The sequence below is a fragment of the Sus scrofa genome, chromosome 2, assembly GCF_000003025.6.
Source record: "Sus scrofa isolate TJ Tabasco breed Duroc chromosome 2, Sscrofa11.1, whole genome shotgun sequence".
Classification (NCBI taxonomy): Eukaryota; Metazoa; Chordata; class Mammalia; order Artiodactyla; family Suidae; genus Sus; species Sus scrofa.
The window spans coordinates 143,681,144-143,701,326 of record NC_010444.4 but is presented as its reverse complement, the minus strand read 5'-3'; the positions used below and the strand labels follow the sequence as shown (position 1 = coordinate 143,701,326).

The window sequence follows — 20,183 nt, the reverse complement described above, 5'->3', positions numbered from 1 at the left end:
AAGCTCTATCTTCTATACATAGTCTGATACAAGCGACAACACAGACACAGTAAAAGCACAGAGGGGTTTTTTTTTCCAAGACTCATTTCTTCCTGATGACAAAATTCTTCTTTTCACAAGGAGAAAATGTGACAAAAACAGAGCGCAGAAAATAAAAAACCACCATAATCCCATCTTCCGAATATCCTTCCAGCCTTTTAGCGGGAACACAAATAAGCGTGTAAGCTCTTCCTCTCACTGCATGGCCAAATTTTCCTTCACCGTTAAATGCTCCTTTGTCGTATCACTGCAGTATCTGAAAGGCAGCCTATGTTTTTTACAAGGGGAAAAAGTTCACTTCTCAGAAATAACTACAGAGTTAACTAGGTACAGCTAAATAATACTTAAAGCAACCTGGGAATTCCCGTTGTGGCTCGGTGGGTTAAGAACCTGACTAGTAGTCATGAGGATGTGGGTTTGATCCCTGGCCTCGTTCAGTGGGTTAAAGCTCCACGGATGCGGCAAGCTGTGGTGTAGGTGGCAGATGTGGCTCAGATCCCTCACTGCTGTGGCTGTGATGTAGGCCGGCGGCTGCAACTCCCGTTCAACCCCTAACCTGGGAACTTCCATATGCCACAGATGCAGCCCCAAAAAGACACCCCCCCCAAAAAAAGAAAAAAGATGATCTGCCAAGAGAAATAAAAAACCAGTGTTAGAATATATAAATATTTTCACTGAAATGTTAAGTCCTAAATTTAAAATGGCATTTGGATCATATTAAATCTAAATTACACATAGGAAATAAAAAGCTATTTTAACCTTCCAAACAGTGGAAAAGCTAATATAATAAGCCAGTGATTACCCTTCATGCCTGGCATCATCTGCCTTTTCTTCCCGTCAACTCAGCTGGTCACTTTGGCCAGAGGGGAACGAAGACGAGATGGCGAGAAAGCTCACAACCTTACTTAACTGTGATCACCTCGGAACATATATTAAGTACATACAATCTAAAATAGCATATCTGGGAGTTCCTGTCGTGGCTCAGCGGAAACGATCTGACTAGCATCCATGAGAACGCAGGTTCGATCCCTGGCCTCGCTCAGTGGGTTAAGGACCTGGTGTTTCCATGAGCCGTGGTTTTGGTCGCAGATGCGGCTCAGATCTCGCATGGCTGTGGCTGTGGTGTGGGCCGGCAGCTGTAGCTCCAATTCAACCCCTAGCCTGGGAACCTCCATATGCCATGGGCGTGGCCCTAAAAAGACAAAAAAAAAAAAAAAAAAAAATTATATCTGAAAAGACAATTCAACTTCACATGGACAAACATGTGGAAAAGAATGTCCTATCAATGCCATCAATGACACCTAAGATCGCCGAGGCTGCAGATAACCCTCAAATCATTTACTTATGCTGGTTCTCTAATAACATAAGCAGATTTTCCAATCTTCTGAAAATGCAACTACTAAAAGTAAAAAATAAGATTAGAAATCAAGAGCCAGTTGCTTTTTTCTTTTTTTTTTTTTTTTGTCTTTTCTAGGGCCGCACCCAGGCTAAGGCTCCACTTGGAGCTGTAGCTGCCGGCCTACACCCACAATATTACTATTATTATTATTATTATTATTATTATTATTATTATGGTGGTCTTTTTAGGGTCACGCCTGCAGGGTATTTAAGTTACCAGGCGAGCCACAGCAATGCCAGATCCAGATCTGATCCGACCTACGCTGCAGCTCACAGCAACTCCAGATCCTTAACCCACGGAGCAAGGCCAGAGATGGAACTGGCATCTGCATGGACACTAGTCAGGTTCTTAGCCCACTGAGCCGCAACAGGAACTCCAAAAATAAGTATTCGTCATGGAAGAAACGTTCTAAATCAGTAGAACAGTGTCTCTTTGGATCTAAGCCACTGGCTTCTACACACAAAAACAATCAATTGTAAAGCTGGAAGGGGGGAAGGATTTAATCTAACCATTCATTTTACCAAAGAAGAAAACAACGCTAGAAAGAGATAAAAGTTCTAGCCCACGGTCATAGGATAAGTACTTCTTTACGGCAGAAGGCAGACAATACATGAAAGTAGATGGTTTGGTTTTTTGTTTTGTTTTGTTTTGTTTTTGTCTTTTTGCTATTTCTTGGGCCGCTCCCACGGCATATGGAGGTTCCCAGGCTAGAGGTCCAATCGGAGCTGTAGCCACCGGCCTACGCCAGAGCCACAGCAACGCGGGATCCGAGCCGCATCTGCAACCTACACCACAGCTCACGGCAACGCCAGATCCTTAACCCACTGAGCAAGGGCAGGGACCGAACCCGCAACCTCATGGTTCCTAGTCGGATTCGTTAACCACTGCGCCTCGACGGGAACTCCTAGATGGGTTTTTGTTTGTTTTTGGTCTCTCTGCCTTTCCTAGGGCCGCTCCCGCAGCATATCGAGGTTTCCAGGCTAGGGGTCCAATCGGAGCTGTAGCTGCTGGCCTACTCCAGAGCCACAGCCACAGAAACGAAGGATCCGAGCCTTGTCTGCAACCTGGCCTTTTTGGTTCTCTGCATCAGTCTCTACTTAGCCGCGGTCCAAGGTGAGCCTTCCAGGCACTAACACGCGTGTGCAGGCTTCAAAAAATGGTTCTTATCACAAAGTCACATGAAAAGTTTGGACGCTTATGCCATAAAGCTCCTAAAATGACAGCTTCAAAATACCAAGAACACTAAAGTCCTCATCACCCAATCTATAAAATTGCACCTCAATTTTAAAAGGCAAAACAATTTTATTTACAAAAATTTAATAAAAAAATAAAAACCGCAAAAGAAGTACTACATTCTATAGAGAAAAGAATTGTTGTAGTTTAAAGGACTTGAATTTTACCTGTAGGGCTTTCAATTTTTATAGGATTGTGTTCATTGTGAATCAAACCTTAATGTTTTTGATGCACGCGGGCATCAAATACTTACATGGGTGTTCTACTATTCCTGCCACTTTCTCTAAGCTTGAAACTGTTTCTAAAAAATACTTTTTTTAAAACAATTTTTTAAAAGAAGGAAAACATGATCATTAGTAGAAAATTTGGCAAATAAGACAGGGAAATCACTCTTACCATGTTTCTTTAAAAGTACTATTTAAGAAACAAAAACCAAATCCCAAAAAAGGCACTATGCATTTGTCAAAACCTGTAGAGCTTTACCGCACACTGAGTGAACTTTAAGGTACGTGAAATTTAAAAAAAAAAAAAAAAAAAACAGAACATTTCAATGCTGGTGGTTCCCAGGATGATACGCAGAATGTGACACAACGATTGATGTTATAAATTTATGAAACTTCACTGAAGGGACGAGGACTTGAGGAACTGGAAACAGGCAGAGTCTGGGAGACTAAAGGCAAGAGAAACGAACCAAAGGCCTTCGGGTGGTAAAACTGTTGCCCACGGGGCTGTGAGACAACAATTCTGAAGTCAGATTAAGTAAAGGGACGGCAGGTGGGAGGCGCCCGGGTTCCCACTGGCGGCGCCAAAGTGTGAAGGTGAGAGGGGCGGAGGCTGGAGGGAGCCCCGCAGTCACAGATTAAGTCAGGCTGGTGAACACAAGTGGTTGTGGCGATGCTCGCACGCATCCGTTTCTTGATTTCATCAGCTTAGAAGGCCTAGAAGCAAGGACACACCAGCAGCAAAGAACACAGGTCTGGGTTTCTAATATCACTCTCGTGCACAAGGAATCAGGGCTCCTTGCAGAACGGCTGGCTCTAGGATGGCACAGAAAGTATGCAAGATGAGCCTGGGTCCCAAAAAGAAAAACATTTTTCTGTCTTTTTTTTTTTTTTTGTGGTTTTTTCTTTTGGGGCCGCACTCATAACCTATGGAAGCTCCCAGACTAGGGGTCCGACTTACACCACAGCCATGGCAACACAGGATCTGAGCATTGTCTGCAGCCAACAGTACGGCTCACGGCAATGCCAGGTCTCTGACCCACTGAGTGAGGCCAGGGATTGAACCTCGCAGATACAAGTCGGATTCGTTTCCAGTGCATCACATCGGGAACTCCCCCAAAAGTAAAAACGTTTTAAAAAATCCACAAAACTGGAGCTCTGACAGAGGGATACAAGTATGAACAGAAAGAACTCCCAGTGGCCAAAGCTGGAACAATCTGAGCAACAAAATAAAGTAGTACTGACCCAAAGAATAAAATAAATGAGTCCATACTGGTATCACTGAATAAATTAATAGAGAGGAGACAAATGCACATACAGAAAACTCCAAGTAATTTGTGTGGACAGCTGAGAGGGTGGAGCTTAACTCCCCAGTCCTTAAGCGTGGCTGTGCACAGCGACCAGCGACCTCCCTCTACGAAGCACAGTACAAAACGGTGGCCAAAAAAATCCTTTTACAGCAGAAAGATGTGGCAAACACGTCTCCAGCCAGATGATCCAAATGGACATCAAAAGGGCTGTCACGGCGTCAGCATGTGCTCCTGACGTGATGTGATGAAAACGGCCCTTCACTCCCCAAACCCACGAGCCCAGTCCAATTATGAGAAAAGCATCTGACAAATCCCAATTAAGGGACAGTCTACAAACACCTGACTAATATACTCCTCAAAGCCGCCAAGGTCACCAAAAACAAGGGAAACACGGGAAAGGGGCACAGCCAAGAGGAGCCTAGGGACACCTGATGACCAAACGTAATGCGGACACCGCACAGGACCCTGGAACAGAAGACAAAGCCGTCGATAAAAGCTGAAAACCCGAATCCAGTGCAGACTTTGGTTAATAATAACATAGCAATACTGGTTCACTAAGTGTCACAAATGTACCCTACTAACTTAAGGTGTTAAGGGGACTTGGGGGACAGAAACGACAGCCTTCGAAGTTCCTGAAAATCCAAAAATGTTACAGAAAGTAAAGTTTATTTTTAAACACTGAAGTTTTAACTTTTTTTTTTTTTTTTTAAGGAGAAGAAAAAAGGCTGAAGAATACACACCAAACTTAAGGAATACACACCTCTGGGGAGAGACTGGAAGAGAAAGGAAATTATGTTTCCCTCTGCAAAGTTACTGTTTGACTCCAGTATATAAAGCATGTATCTGTGTGCTATGTTATAACAAGAAATATTTAATGTTTAACTGCCACGTGAGCATGGAATAATAAATAAAATGAAAGTGCTGTTAACACAGAAACCCTAAACCTTTGTATTTCTATTCACAAACTATCCAATCACCAAGAAGACCTCCAAGGCACATTCAAGTCTCTGATTAACTACTAACTGATACTGCAATACACGAATTTATTTATTTATTTTTGTCTTTTTAGGGCCGTGCAGAGATTCCCAGGTTAGGGGTCGAATTGGAGCTACAGCTGCCAGGCTACGCCACAGCCACAGCCACTGCCAGATCTGAACTGGGTCTGCAACCTACACCACAGCTCAGGGCACCACTGGATCCTTAACCCACTGAGCAAGGCCAGGGATCAAACCCATGTCTTCACGGATATTGGTGGGGTTTGTTACCACTGAGCCATGACAGGAACGCCACAATACATGAATTAAAAAGAAAAACTGTTGGAGTTCCCTTGTGGCCTGGTGGTAAAAGACTCAGTGTTGTCACTGCAGTGGATTGGGTTTGATCCCTGGCCCTGGGAACTTCTGCAAAAAAAAAAAAAAAAAAAAAAAGAATACAGTTTCGCTAAACAGATGTATGTGTTCAAAGATGACGTGAGAATAAAGTATTAAGAAAGCAAAGTAATTACTTTAAAGCCCTAAGAACGAAAAAAAAACAAAAAAAAAAAAAAAAGAGGATGTCACTTGGATTTCTTCCAAGTCTTTTTTTTTTTTTAAGGAATACAAAATCACTCTCACAGTAGGATTTATTTTATAATCTAGTTTACCATAGAGTAATGTAATATAATTGGTGTCTAGGATAAGTAATTTGAAGCTGTGTACAGGCAAACCAGTGAGGGGCATCAGTTTAGATGAGGTCAGGGTTTCCTAGAGCACCTCACCCAGAGGAAGTCAGAAACAAAGCACAGCGGCAGATCTGTGCGCAATATCCTGGCTCCACACCTTAACAAACCATCCAAGTGCTCTCAGGACAAATGCCTCCGGCAGTAACAGCCAATACCATTATCTTTTAGAATGATACAAAGAAGTATCTCTGGATGAAAGGACAGGCCGTCTAGTATTTGCTCCAAAATAATGGTAGGGATTATAAATAAAAAGATTGGCTATTTTTGAACCTTAGTGATGGGTGTATAAGATTTATGACATTATATTTTTATATATGTTTGAAATTTTCATAGTGAAAAGTTGAAAAGGTAAATAAATATTAAGAAATCAGGAGTTCCCGTCGTGGCGCAGTGGTTAACGAATCCGACTAGGAACCATGAGGTTGTGGGTTCAATCCCTGGCCTCGCTCTGTGGGTTAAGGTTCCGGCGCTGCCGTGAGCTGTGGTGTAGGTCGCAGACGCAGCTCAGATCCCGCGTTGCTGTGGCTCCGATTCCACCCCTAGCCTGGGAACCTCCATATGCCATAGGAGCGGCCCTAGAAAAGGCAAAAAGACAAAAAAAAAAAAAAAGAAGACGTAGTATATACACAAAATGACTTGGCCATAAAAAAAAACAAAATACTGTCATTTGCAGCAAGTGGATGGACCTAGAGAATATTATGCTTAGGAGATAAATCAAAGACCAATAGCATATATCACGCATATGCAGAATCTAAAAAATAATACAAATGAATGTATACACAAAACAAAGAGACTCACAGATAGAGAAAACAAACTCATGGTTACCAAGGGGTAAGAGGGCGGGGGAAGGAGGAAGGGACAAACTAGGGGTAGGGGATTAAGAGATACAAGCCACTGTATATAAAGTAGATAAACAACGAGGATACACATACACAACGAAGTATAACCATGATTCTGTAAGAATCTATAATGGAGTATAATCTGCAAAAATACTAAATCATTACATGCTGGACACATGAAACACAATATTGTAAATCAACTATACTATAATTTTACAGAGAGAGAAATTACTCCTACAACTCGACCAAAAGCAAACAACCCAAATCAAAACTTGGCACAGGACTTGAATGCATATTTCTCTAACAATATACAAACAGCCAAGAAGCACACAAAAAGATGCTCAATATCACTGATTGTTAGAAAATGCAAACCAAAACCATAATGAGGTGCCAGTTCACACCCATTGAGATGGTTTTATCAAAGACACAAATACAGGAGCGTTCCCGTCATGGCGCAGTGGTTAACGAATCCAACTAGGAACCATGAGGTTGCGGGTTCGATCCCTGGCCTTGCGCAATGGGTTGAGGATCTGGCGTTGCCGTAAGCTGTGGTGTGGGTCACAGACGAGGCTTGGATCCCAAGTTGCTGCAGCCGTGGCATAGGGCAGCAGCTACAGCTCCGATTAGACCCCTAACCTGGGAACCTCCATATGCCGCAGGGGTGGCCCTAGAAAAGGCAAAAAGACAAAAAAAAAAAAAAAAAAAAAAAAAAAAAAGACACAAACACAGGAGTTCTCTTGTGGCACAGGGGGTTACTGCAGTGGCTGGGTTGCTGCTTGGGCATGCTTTTGATCCCTCGCCTGGGAACTTCTTCGTGATAAGGGTGAAGCCAAAACAAACAAACAAAAAAACCAAAAAGCAAAGCAACCAAACAAATAAATCACAGAGAATAACAAGTGTTGATGAGGATGTGAAAAAAACTGGAATCCTTATGCAATGCTAGTGGGAACATAAAACGGTGCCTCGCTCTGGAAAAAGAGCACAGCAGTTCCTCAAAAAACTAAAACCAGCAAGGCCATATGAACTGACAGTTCCACTTCTGGATAACTCTCCAAAGGAACTGAAAGCTGGGATATTTCTGATACTTGTTCATAGCAGCATGGTCCACAGTGGCCAAGAAGGGGTCAGCAAAACACAGTATAACACGCACAATGGAATATTATTCAGCCCTAAAGGGAAAGGAAATTCTGACACAGGCCCCAACACGGACGAACCTTGAAGCCATTCTACTCAGTGAAATAAGCCAGTCAGAAGGAACAAATACAGGGTGAGTCCATTTATATGAGGTACTTCGATTAATCAGATCCATTGACAGAAAGCAGAATGGTGGCTGTCAGGGGGCTAGAGGGAGAAAAAGAGAGTTACTGTTTAACGGGTATGGAGTTTCTAGAAATGGATGGGGGGAAGCCTGCCTAACAACACAGTATACTCCATACCAACAAGCTGTACACTTCAACATACAGTTACAACACCAACCAACTGTACACTTAACATGGTAAACTTTATATATATTTTACCACTACTAAAATTTTTTTTCTAATAATTCTACCCATCTTCTCAATATTTTTGTAAGTTTCCTTTGATCACTAGCAATGTCGGCCACAAAAATACAGCACAATAACCTTCAAATCATGACATAACACTCTAAAAGGCATTCCATGATATAATTATACTGTCTTCTGATTAGTGAAAAAAAGTAAAAGCACCGGAGTTCCCCGGTGGCTGAGAAGGTTAAGGATCCGGTGTGGTCACTGCCGTGGACAGGGTCACTATTCGATCCTTGGCCCGGGAATTTTCTCAAGCCTCAAGTGCAGCAGGGGGCACCATTCACTCCTTCCTCCTGGATCATGAAAACGGTCTGGCCTGCCGGAGATGAAATTCTTTCCCGCGTCTATCGAAATCTTCCTTCGCAATCCTGAAAGAACTCACCAAAAAGCTATCCTTCCCATAGCCGCCTACAGCAGCATCAGACCACAGAACAAACTCACCAGGGATGCTCTCAAGCCAACAACTTCTTTAGCAGGCAGTGAGTCTAAAACTTGACATTCTGCAGGCTCTTTTGAAGCCTACACAGCAGTGTCATCCTTGCCTACTTTCATTAGATGTATTTATTTATTTTGGTCTTTTGGGGCCGCACCTATGGCACATGAAGGTTCCCAGGCTAGGGGTCGAACCAAGAGCTGCGGCTGCCAGCCTACACCACAGCCACAGCAACGCCAGATCTGAAACGTGTCTGCGACCCACACCACAGCTCATGGCAATGCTGGATCCTTAACCGACTGGGCAAGGCCAGGGGTTGAACCCGTGACCTCACGGAGAGTAGTCGGGTTTGTTACCTCTGAGCAACAATGGGAGCTCCTTATTGGATTTAAATCCAAATAGCTCAAAACATTTCAGGAAGTATTTGGCAAAATCCATTCTAGAGCCAAAGATCTATCAGAGTGAGGCAAAGAGGGCTTGGAATGGATGAACAGGGTAACACACCACAGGTTTCTCAACACTGGACCTACCTACACCTTTCCGAAACAGTGCTTCAGAATGCTCAGGCACAAAAATCTCAGCTTTAAAACGCAAAAAGAGAAGTTAAAAAAAAAAAAAAAAGCCAAAGGGAACCTAAGATCCCCGCCTGTGTTGTCTGTCATGACACCAAATTCCAGTTGTATGCACATGGCTCCACCAATCCAAAGACCGTAAAGGCAACACCACTGTCTGCATCTCTGGATGAATCATACAGTCTTCCACCACACTTATTTTGCTGGAGAACAAGCTCACTTGGACGAACCAGATCAGACAGAAGCCACAAGGGCCGTCTGCGACAGAGGATCAAGATCCTATCAAGGGGCCTGGACCATTCACCAACATCCCATAATTCAAAAGCCTTTTAAATGCGCACATTCTCTGACCAAGCATTTCCCCACCTAGAAATTTACACCAGGAAACAGCTGAAGATGTCTATCAAAGAAACTTCAGTGATGGAAAAGAGAAATTATGAACAGGCTTAGAAACCAGCAACAGGTAATCGATTAAATTAGGGTTCAGCCATACAACTGCATGCTATGCAGCCAGTAAAGTAAGACCCCATCTCTTCATATACCTCTATTGTGTGCCTCTGTACCCACGTGTGCACAATATACACGTATGCAAATCTGTGAGTGCATGCTTGAGAACACATGTGTGGACATCCATGTGCACATATGCACAAGGCATGTGCAAGCATAATCAGCAGCCCAAGGAACAGCAGGTGTGTACAAAGATGTGCCTGCATGTGTGTGGATGAGTGGCTAAGAAAATACACTTGCATATGCATATACCTGAGAATGCATATGCCTCCGTGTTGAGCCCCAAGCTTGTGTTCGAAGAAGGTATTTATGTATCCTTGTCATCACCACTCAGAAGCTGTGACCTTCAGCAAAAGCTACTGAGCCTCCAGGCAGTCTCGACTTTGTTGTCTATTTTGTGAGGATTTAGTGAAATAATGGATGTAGGGCACTTGGTACCAAGACTGACGCAGAGTAAATGCTCAATCAGTATCAGCCTTTCCTAGGCGTACACAGGTACGGATCTGCACTCGTGTATATTTACAAAGCTATGAGTCCACAAGAAGACGCATCAAAATACCAACTTTAGTTGTCTCCAGATGATAGGGTTTGGGTGTGGGATGTGGGGTGGTTGTTTTTTTTTCTTCTTCTTCTTTCACATTTTGTGGTTTTTCTTCTAGGAAAATTAGCTCTTTTTGCATTCTTTTTTGGAAGATTTCTTCAAAATAATGACAATTTTTAAAAAAATGAAAAAGATGGCTTCTCCCTAACATGCCTCAATTCTGCATATTTAAAGCTATTAAACATTACCCCGAGAAATACGTAATTTTGATACTCCACCAAATTTCTTATATTCTAGCACCATGTCAGCATTACCGAATAGCTCAAGAAGATGGCAGTACAAAGAAAAGCCACAGCGTTTTGCTTGTCGGCCTTACCGAAGGCAGGATGAAAAGAGTGCATGCATCACACTACAGGATACCTGCGATGTGTAAACACCTTGTGACATTTAAGTCATACCTGTCACTCGAATTTTACTAAAGCAGGGAGGAGCCCAGAGCCTTGCCCAAGGTCATACAGAAAAGCATGTGCCAGACCCCAGGCTGTGAGAGATCGAAGGACTAGACTGCATTGCCACAATCTGGGTGTGCTTATGAAACCCAGCAGCTAGCTTCTTAACCAGTCATATCGGGAGTCAGGCCGTGGGAGGGAGGAAATTACAACACAGGGCTGATGACAGCAAAACAGCCCAGTAACTGCCCCCCCCCCCCGCAAGCCCCCGGGTTCATCTACATGTTTTCATCGTACTGGTTTTCCTTATTTCTAGAATATAAAACTGCAGCTCATCTATGAGAGGACATTTAATTTCAGAAGAGCACGGTTTTCCTATTTGTATGCAAACTATGCTGAAAACAGAGGAAACGTAACGCAAGCAGTTATCCGCGGCTCCAATCAACATCAGTTACCACCTGGCTCCATGCCCACAATTACGATGCGTTAAATACCTCTAACAACCCTGCCGGATGTCTTCCCGAATTTCAGAGGGAAACTCGGTTACACACAGAGGCCAGTGAAACAAGCAGCTCTTTTCCCCAGGGCCTCAATTTAGAACTCATACCTGGAGCTAATAATCCAATCGTTCCCGATACATGTCCTCCCCAGCTATGCTATTCACTGTCTTGAAACGTCATCTCCGAGCCTGGAAAACACACACGCAGGCACACGCCCTGCAGCCTGCAACATTTAGCTCGACATTTCAGGGGCATCACTACTTCGACATCGCCTTTGCGAAATCCTCTGCGACCTGCCGACTCGTCCCTCCTCTCATTTTGACTTTTGTCTTAAGACGGAGGCCAGGGGGATGGGCTGTGACCAGGAGACGAGGCTCTGAAACCCTGAGTAATCGCATCTCGCTGCGGAGAGCTGTCGGCAGCAGTCGCATTGATTTAATCTTTTCTCTCCACCTCGTTTCCTTTTCCATTTCACGCTTTTTTTTTTTTTTCCAGTGACATCGAGCCCAAAGTGGAAAAAAAAGAAAACTGAATGCCCCCGGGTCGACGCCTCTGGAAGGGGCGCGGGCTCGGACCCGCGGCCCGCCCGCCGGGAGAAATGCGGGAAACGCTGCGGGGCGGAGGTCTGTCCCCCGTCCGAGTCCCGCCCCGGGGCGCGGAGGGACGGCCCGCGGCCGCCTCGAATCCGAGCCCCGGGCCCGCCCAGGCCGGGCGCGGCCTGCCGAGCCGCGGCGTTGAGGCGGCCACAGGCGGGGCCGCAGACGAGGCCCGAGGCGGCCGGCGGGGAGAGCAGGCCCGGGGCCGGGGCGCGGGGAGACGCTGGACGCCGCTCACCTGCTGGTACCGGCTGCCGCAGGCCGGCTCGACCGCCGCCAGCGCCGCCAACGCCAACGCCATGGGCACCGGCCGCAGGGAAGGAGGGCGAGCGAGCGAGCGGAAGGGGCGCGGGGAGGCCGACGGGGACGCGCCTCGGCTGGGTCTCGCTGGCCGCCGCTGCTGCCGAGCCGGCCGCTCTCCTCGGGCAGTGAGCTGCGCTGCCGCCGCCGAGGCTCCAGACGCGGCCCCTAGAGAGGAGGCGGGGACGCCGACGACGCCGACGACGACGACGACGACGCCGCTGCGCCGCCGCCCCGCCCCCGGCTCGCGCCGCCCCGCCCCGCCCGCCCGGCCCAGCCTCGCCCCGCGGTGCCGCCGCCGCCCCGCCCCGAGACCCGCCCCCAGCCCCGCCCCCGAGACCCGCCCCCGCCCCTTCCCTTCTCCCCGCCGCCGCGGATTCGATTCCACCAAGACTCCGGAGCTCCTAGGTCACCGCAGAGGGCGCGACGCGGCGAGGGGCGCCTGGTGCCAAGCAGCAAGCTTCCCCTGCGTGTGACCTCTCACCCTCATCTCAAGCCCCGGGCACGGGGGCCGCAGCCCCGCTGTAGAGGTCCTGGGCGCCCAGGCAGCTTGACACTTACACCGCAGCCATCCGATCCCGAATATCTGGCTGCAGCATCTCGGTTCTCATCCACTCCCTTCTTGTCTGCCATCCTTGTAGACCAGGAGCCGGTCTGCTGCAGGGCGGAGGCCAGATCCGGGCCAGCGACCGTGGAAAGTATGTGAAATTCACATTTTTGTGCCCATAAACGAAGTTCTATGGAAACACCGCCGCTCCCATTTGTGGAGTGTGCCCAGCAAACCCTTGCTGACTGGTCCTTTAGAGAAAAAAAAAATGTTTGCTGACCCTAAATCCTGGAGAGCTCTTCGATCTCGAAGCCTCTTTAGGGTGAGTGATAATAACAGCATCCTCGTTTTTGCGCCATCCTTTTAGTGTTTGGACAGCCTCCTCCGTGGCTAGAGACACGGTATCTTCTGAGCCCAAGTTCTCTGAAGAGGTGACATAAAGGGCAAAGCTTCAAAGATGTAGTAGCCGTGCTAATAAGACTTTCCAGGTTAACAGGCACGTATATGCAACGACCGCCCCGGAATTGAGAGCTCGCCTTGTAGAAGAAAGGAACGGAGGCAGCATAACTGCCATAGAGGAGATACCACGACATGTTTCACAGATGAGGGAGTTGGGCCTGAAGCCATTAAATATCTCACCCAAGAACGCCACACTGGTAAGGGGTAAAGCTGGAATGTAAACGCATCAAGCTGGGCTTTCTTAACCATCATCACGCGACTAAATGATAAGTTCTGTGAAGATGAGAGGATTTGTCCTTTAAATATTTCGAAATCCCCCGCAGCATCTAGCGGGGCGGCGTAGCTCTCTATACTGGAGCAGGCCTTGGAGGGCTGCTGTTTTCTCAGTACCCAGCCCTCTGGAATGGCTTCTGCCCCCACGTCCCACCCCGTGAAACACTTGATCTCCGCAGCTTCGTCATCATGCCCATCCTTCTGGATTGCCTTTCCAAGGCGCTGCTCTCGAGGTGGCATGAACACAGTTATGGTTTTATCTTCTAATCTTCCAGCTGACATGGTTTAACCCTTGCCTGTGTATGACACCTATCCCGAGGTCTCTGCACAGAGGAGCCAGTTGTAATCAACAAAAAGTCCATCTATTTCTGGTGCTCACTTGGAGTGTTCTCTACCAGTCTCCAAACTCCAACAAGTCTGCGCCTGTTTCCAAGCACTGGCCTCACTGATTTCCACTGGGAGAGCGAATAAACGCAGCGACAGGCCAATCTGTGAGCTTCTGAGTGGTCTGCTCCTGACTCCGTCCCCGGGTTGTTCTTTTTCATCCAGAGAAACCACCTTTAAAAGTAATGAGGTGCATCCAGTTACTTCAAACATAACATCCTACTTTGTGGTCTTACATAAGGGGGAAAAAAAAACCTCTACTTTGAAATGAAAGAGAAAAAAAATGTCATCCACAGACAGTTTGCCCAGATGATCTAAATTCACGTGGAAGAAGAAATAAAAAAAGAAAATGCCTGTGCCGAGACATATGGCTCTTGGAGCAACAGCTGCTGCCTTCACGCATGTCTGCAGCACTTTTGTGGCTTTTGTGGAAAAGGTGCTGTCCTTCCCGTCTTCTTCTTTCCTAAATTAATTTCTCCCTCAGTAGCAACATACTCCTTACATGTGGACATACATATTTATCATAATATAAATACGGGCTTTCTCACATGAATATCCCCCCTCCAAAAAAAAAAAAAAAAAAAGTCGGTTGATTTCTGACTCCCCATGTCCTGAAGCAGCATGTTTTGTGTTAACCATAAAGATTTGTTCTTTTTTCCCCTCTGAGTCCCCCCTCTCCAAAAAAAAAAAAAAAAAAAACCTTTAGCAAAGTAAATAGAGATAATTGCTGTTGATTCAATGGCTGGGTGACCCGGGGACTCGAGAGAAACAGAGTCACCACTATATAAGGTCTCCAGTTGGCAAGCCACCTGCACCGTGAAGGGAGAAACTGAATTTCTGACTCACGGCTCCAGGCCTGCTGCAAGCCAGGCAGACACAGAAGATAAGCCAAGGCCGTAAAAATTGCACTCTTTGGCTTCATCTCGAGATGTTGTCAAGAGAGTTTCCACCGAGAAAGTTATTAATTTCAGACGGCTGCACTTACAAGCTTATTTCCCCACGGAAGAGCAGTAATACTTTCCATGTGCAATACTTTTTATGTGACTGGCTGACTCTGAATCATCCATCCTCCGAGAAAAGAGAAAGATTATGGACAAGTAAAAACATAGCTCAGGGCTGCTTCCCCACTCCTACCCCAGTTTAAACAAAAACCTCCTCCAGGACAGATGCGGTCTTCGCAGCGCCTGAGACGTGTCCCATGTGGCCAGTACTGAGCTCGATCAGTAACCAAGAAGGGTTTGTTAAAATTTTAAACAAAGCCCCGTCAGTCTGATATCTCATTTCAGGCCTTGAATGTCTCCAGCTCATCTGTACAGGACTCCAGCTGAACCAGGCACTTCCATTTCTACTGAATTCCCACTTCCTTTCATTCTTGCTGCATGACTGTGCGTTTCATGAAAGGCAGAGGTAATGTCTTCCCGTTGCAAATAAAGAAATTATCCCACTGATGACGACTGGTGGTTGTGGAGCACTTTCTGGGTCTTGGATCCTTTCATACATCATCCCCTTAATCTTCCTAACAAAACCTTTCTGCCGATGAAGAGATTCAGGAAATGTACATCATGTGGTCATTGACCTAGAGGTGGGACCAAAACAAAACCTGGACCCTTCTCTGTGTGTGGCGGGAGACGGGGGACAGAGAAGGACCTTGCCACGAAATAGAGAAGACAGCACACACGTGTTCAAGACATTTTAAAATATAAAAATCGGGGGGTTCCTGTCGTGGCTCAGTGGTTAACGAATCCGACTAGGAACCATGGGGTTGCAGGTTCGATCCCTGGCCTTGCTCAGTGGGTGAAGGATCCGGTGTTGCCGTGAGCTGTGGTGTAGGTCACAGATAAGGCTCGGATCCTGCATTGCTGTGGCTCTGGCGTAGGCCGGAGGCTACAGCTCTGATTCGACCCCTAGCCTGGGAACCTCCATATGCTGCGGATGCAGCCCAAGAAACGGAAAAAGACAAAAAAATAAAAATAAAAAAATAAAATATAAAAATCGCTAGATAATTATAGTTATCCTGGGCTATGGTAAGTAATACTGAGAGAGAGTGAAGAGAATTTCATGATGACATGTGCTCATCAGGTAAGCATTTGAAGGAGAAAAGTCTTTGTCACAATGGGCAGAGGGGAAAGCATAGCAAATCATGAATATGCTTGCACAAAAGCTTAGAACAGGCGTCCACAAACTTCTCTATAAAGGGACAGATAGTAAACACTGTGGGCTCTGTGGGCCGTACGCTTTCTGTCACAGCTACTCCAGTTTGCCATTGTGTCGTGAACATAGCCAGAGGCGATATTGGACAAAATTGGCGTAAATTGGCTGTGTTCCAGCAAAGCTTTGAATTTCCCATCCTCTTCATGTCATGAAAGAGTATGCTTCTTTTGATTTTTTCAACTGTTTTAAAAAAGAAAAAATTATTCTCATCGTGGGTCATACAAAAACAGGTGGTGGGTTGGATTTGGTCCCCAGGCAATGGTTTGCCAATTCCTAGTTTCCCAATGGAACAAAAAAATTTTATGTGATAAGAGCTTGAGTAGAAAAGTTTTATTGTTTTATTTTTTATATTTATTTTTTGGCTTTTGAGGGCCACACTCACGGCACATGGAGGTTCCCAGCCTAGGGGTCCAATTGGAGCTACAGCTGCCGGCCTACGCCAGTCACAGCAACTCAGGATCCGAGCCAGGTCTGCGACCTATACCACAGCTCACAGCAACAGTGGAGCCTTAACCCACTGAGCAAGGCCAGGGATTGAACCCGCATCTTCATGGTTCCTAGTTGGATTCATTTCTGCTGCACCACGATGGGAACTCCTCTGAGTAGGAAGCCACAGAGTAATGCAGGACGCCTAATGGAGAGGAAAGAGAAAGAGTTAAGAGGATGGAAATTTATAAAAGCTCTTAAAACATAAATGGCTTGGGGAAAAAGTCAGTCCGAGAAAAAAGGTTAATCAAGCAGGAATCTGACCTGAGACTCCTGACTCCTTGGTTGACCTTCTTGCTACACGAATGCAACTGATTCATTCATTTACCAAATAGCAACTTGGCGGCAGCATGGGCAGATCACGTTGGCTTTCTGCTTAGAATCTGAAATGATAGGCTAGTTTCTCATTTATTCTCCAAAATGAAATCAAATCAAGATATTCTAAGGGTGGCTACTGAGGTATTTTAGTTATAGCTTTACATTCATTCATCTCTAAGGATGTGCTAATTTCATTTGTGATTTCTTGGACTCATTGATTATTTAGCAGAGTGTGGCTTAATTTCCTCATGTCTGTGCATTTCCCAAATATCTTTCTATTACTGATGGCTTATAGTGGGGTTCAGATCCTCTAGTTCCTTGTGGATCTTCTGCCTGGTAGTTCCAGCCGTGGTTGAAAGTGGATTGTTGAAGGCGCCGACTCTTACTGTTGAACTATTTCTCACTTTAATTCTGTCAATTTTGCTTCATGTATTTTAGTGCCTTATTGTTAGGTAGATATATGTTTATAGTATTTACTTATCCTATACACTGTCTTGATCCAAAAAAGATTTGAATGGTTACAGTATAACAAGAAATCGTAGGTTAGAGTAGATGCGGAAGAAAAAGCAAAACAAAATAGCCACGTGAAATAGATTTTCTCTTCTTGTTCGCCGTTGTCTTCATGTGGACAGAGCCTGACACACCATGGGCCCTTGTAGGATCGAAATAACATCAGGAATGAGGTTAACACAAAAACGAAATTATACATATTACAAGTACACCAGCAATTTGGCGTCCAATTCAAGTGAAGACCTGACTGGCTATACAATTGATAGTGAACCTGAGCTAAATAAACCAAGATACCAAAACCAATGGAGAACTTTCTTCTAAGAGTCTTCACTAATATTTAATTATAAATATGCTAAAATGACCCCTCTGCCTAAACAGAATATAAGCTTTAAGTTTGGGAATCCTCCCTGCCGGGAGTGATGCTACAGCTGGTCCGTGTATTTACTGCCACATTGGCTCATGCAAATTGTGCACTGTCCCCCTTCAGGAAGAGCCATCTCATTGTAGTTTAGGCAAATGACACCCGCCCCCTGTATTCGAGCCATACACAATCTGTGCAACCATAGGAGGTGACCCCACAAAAGTCTTTGCGAGATCCCTCCCCTGACAAATGGCACCCAATTTGTTTAGGGGCCTTGAAGGTAGCACAGGAATGAGGAAGAGCACAGCGTCCACCAGGGAATCAGGTGACGGATGCTCATCTTTGGACACAATGTACCATCCGATCGCAGTGACGAGTTCCTCGGAAAAAAAAAGAACAAGTGCTTAAGGAAAACGCTTCATTCAATCTCCAGCGCTCAGGCTGATTGGAAGGATAAGAAAAGGGTTTCTCACATTTCCCAGGCGGGCAGTTTTCTTACTGTGTTTAGGGAGTAGCATAAGAAACACGACGACACCAGGGAAATACAAAAGCCTGGAGCATTTCCTGCTGCCTGTGGTGTGTCAGGGGAGAACCAATGTGTGCTAATTGTGACACAAAAGAGAAGCGACCCGCAGGGGGGCCCCACTGGAAGATGCTGATGTTGGCTTAAACTCAGCAGCAGCTTGTGGGCATGCATGCTGGTTCCTCTGTGTCTTCAGGGACCTCCTCCCAGGTGACCGAGAGCAGAGTGCAAGAGAGACTCAAGTTCTAAATGAGGGGACAGTCACATCTGCAAATAATAACTTAGGGTTTAAGCCTTGTTGACATAGTGGCCAAATTATTCATGAACTCCTGCCTAACTTTATTCTTTGGTGGGTCTTGTTCTCATCACCACATCTTCCTTCAGTCAGCAAAACCCATAAATGGAGCAAAGACAAGCCCCCTTGTGTGCCCAATGCCTCGCCCTAAGTCAGCAGTGCTCTACTAGGGTGGTAATACCAGATGGGCTGGCACTCAGGGACCCGCAGTGTTACACAGCTGACTGTGACCAAACAGATCGCAAAATCTCAGATTTCCATTTTATTTTAGTTTATCGGGGTTTTTTTGTTGTTGTTGTTGTTTGTCTTTTTGCCTTTTCTAGGGCGGCTCCCGCAGCATATGGAGGTTCCCAAGCTAGGGGGTCTCATCGGAGCTGTAGCCGCCAGCCTATACCACAGCCACAGCCACGCGGGATCCGAGCTGCATCCTCGACCTACACCATAGCTCATGGCAATGCCAGATCCTTAACCCACTGAGCGAGGCCAGGGATCGAACCCGCAACTTCATGGTTCCTCGTCGGAGTCATTAACCACTGCGCCACGACAGGAACGCCCTCAGATTTCCATTTTAAATGGTATAACTGGCTATTTACTTGGTGACGGAACAGAAGCTGCACTGGTGGCTCTTGAAACACCAAACCGCCTCTTGCCGTGTCTTCCCTTTAGCTGTCAGGCCAGCGTCATGCCAGAAGCAAACACGGTCAGTGTACCCACCTGCAGGTCAACCAGAACCCCCGGCCCAAGTGCTCGCGGACGGTTGCCCCCATAAACATCCTTAAGGCACACTTGATTGTCTACCGCCCACACAAAAGTACCCCTGATGTCGCCGGCCCCATGACCACTGCTTTAACAACTCACATGTACCGAGCACTTACTTAAGCTGGGGACGGTGCGCAGCAATTTACATTTAATATCTTTTTTACCAGTCGCAGTCACAGCGAGGCCGTGTCTCTCTCTGTGCTATGGATGAGGGAACGAGTTGCATGACAGTGACGTATCTTGCCTTGTCATAGAAGATTAGGGCTCAAAGGCCTTTAGCAATCATTTGATTTGATCCTTCACTTAGCGGATGAGGAAAGTGAGCTCAGAGAGGTTAAGTCAGGGGCCCATCATCACGCAGCCAGGAAGTGGTAAAGCTGATACCAACACGAGCTTCCTCCCATCCCTGACCTACGCCAGGTCCCCTTGGGGGCTGACACCTTATCATCCTGCCTCCTGCTTTCGGTGAGTCTGAGACCCAGTCTTTTAGGATGTCAGAAGGTATGCCATCTCCAGGGGTGCTTTCATCATGTGCCACCAAATGTGACGCCAAACAAGGCCGGGGGCGGGGTGGGGACGGGGGCGTGTTGTGCTCTCTGCGTCACTCGGATGACGAAGTCAAACTTCATGACTCAGAACCCGCAGAAGTTCTCCAGCCCTGAACAACTTTCCCCGCAGGAAACCCGCCAGGTGCTTGGTTACCTTTTGAGTTCTTTGTGGGTGGCAGAGAGCGCTTCCAAAAATAGACCTGTCCTCAGCTCTCTCCGAAGAGACTTGCAGCCTAAAAATGTCACTCTCTTCTCCCTCCCAAAACACAGGCGTAGCCCTTCCTTAGGAACCCAGCAGTTGCC

At 46.2% G+C, this 20,183-nt stretch overlaps 1 protein-coding gene and 1 long non-coding RNA gene across 2 annotated transcripts in view; both read right to left on the bottom strand.

The window, feature by feature from the left end:
* The window catches only part of NDFIP1 (Nedd4 family interacting protein 1), a 45,578-nt gene extending 33,197 nt beyond the window's left edge, over nucleotides 1-12,381 (bottom strand). The window contains 1 exon segment of the mRNA NM_001243361.1: nucleotides 12,145-12,381. Within this exon segment, the coding sequence (NP_001230290.1) occupies nucleotides 12,145-12,207 (63 nt within the window). The 5' untranslated portion in view covers nucleotides 12,208-12,381.
* Nucleotides 16,607-20,183, bottom strand: part of LOC106509595 — a 56,014-nt gene continuing 52,437 nt past the window's right edge. Inside the window, exons 2-3 of the long non-coding RNA XR_001307250.2 lie at nucleotides 16,831-16,949; nucleotides 16,607-16,711 (exon numbers count right to left, since the gene is read on the bottom strand). This is a non-coding gene — a long non-coding RNA (uncharacterized LOC106509595). The remainder of the gene's footprint in view (nucleotides 16,712-16,830; nucleotides 16,950-20,183) is intronic.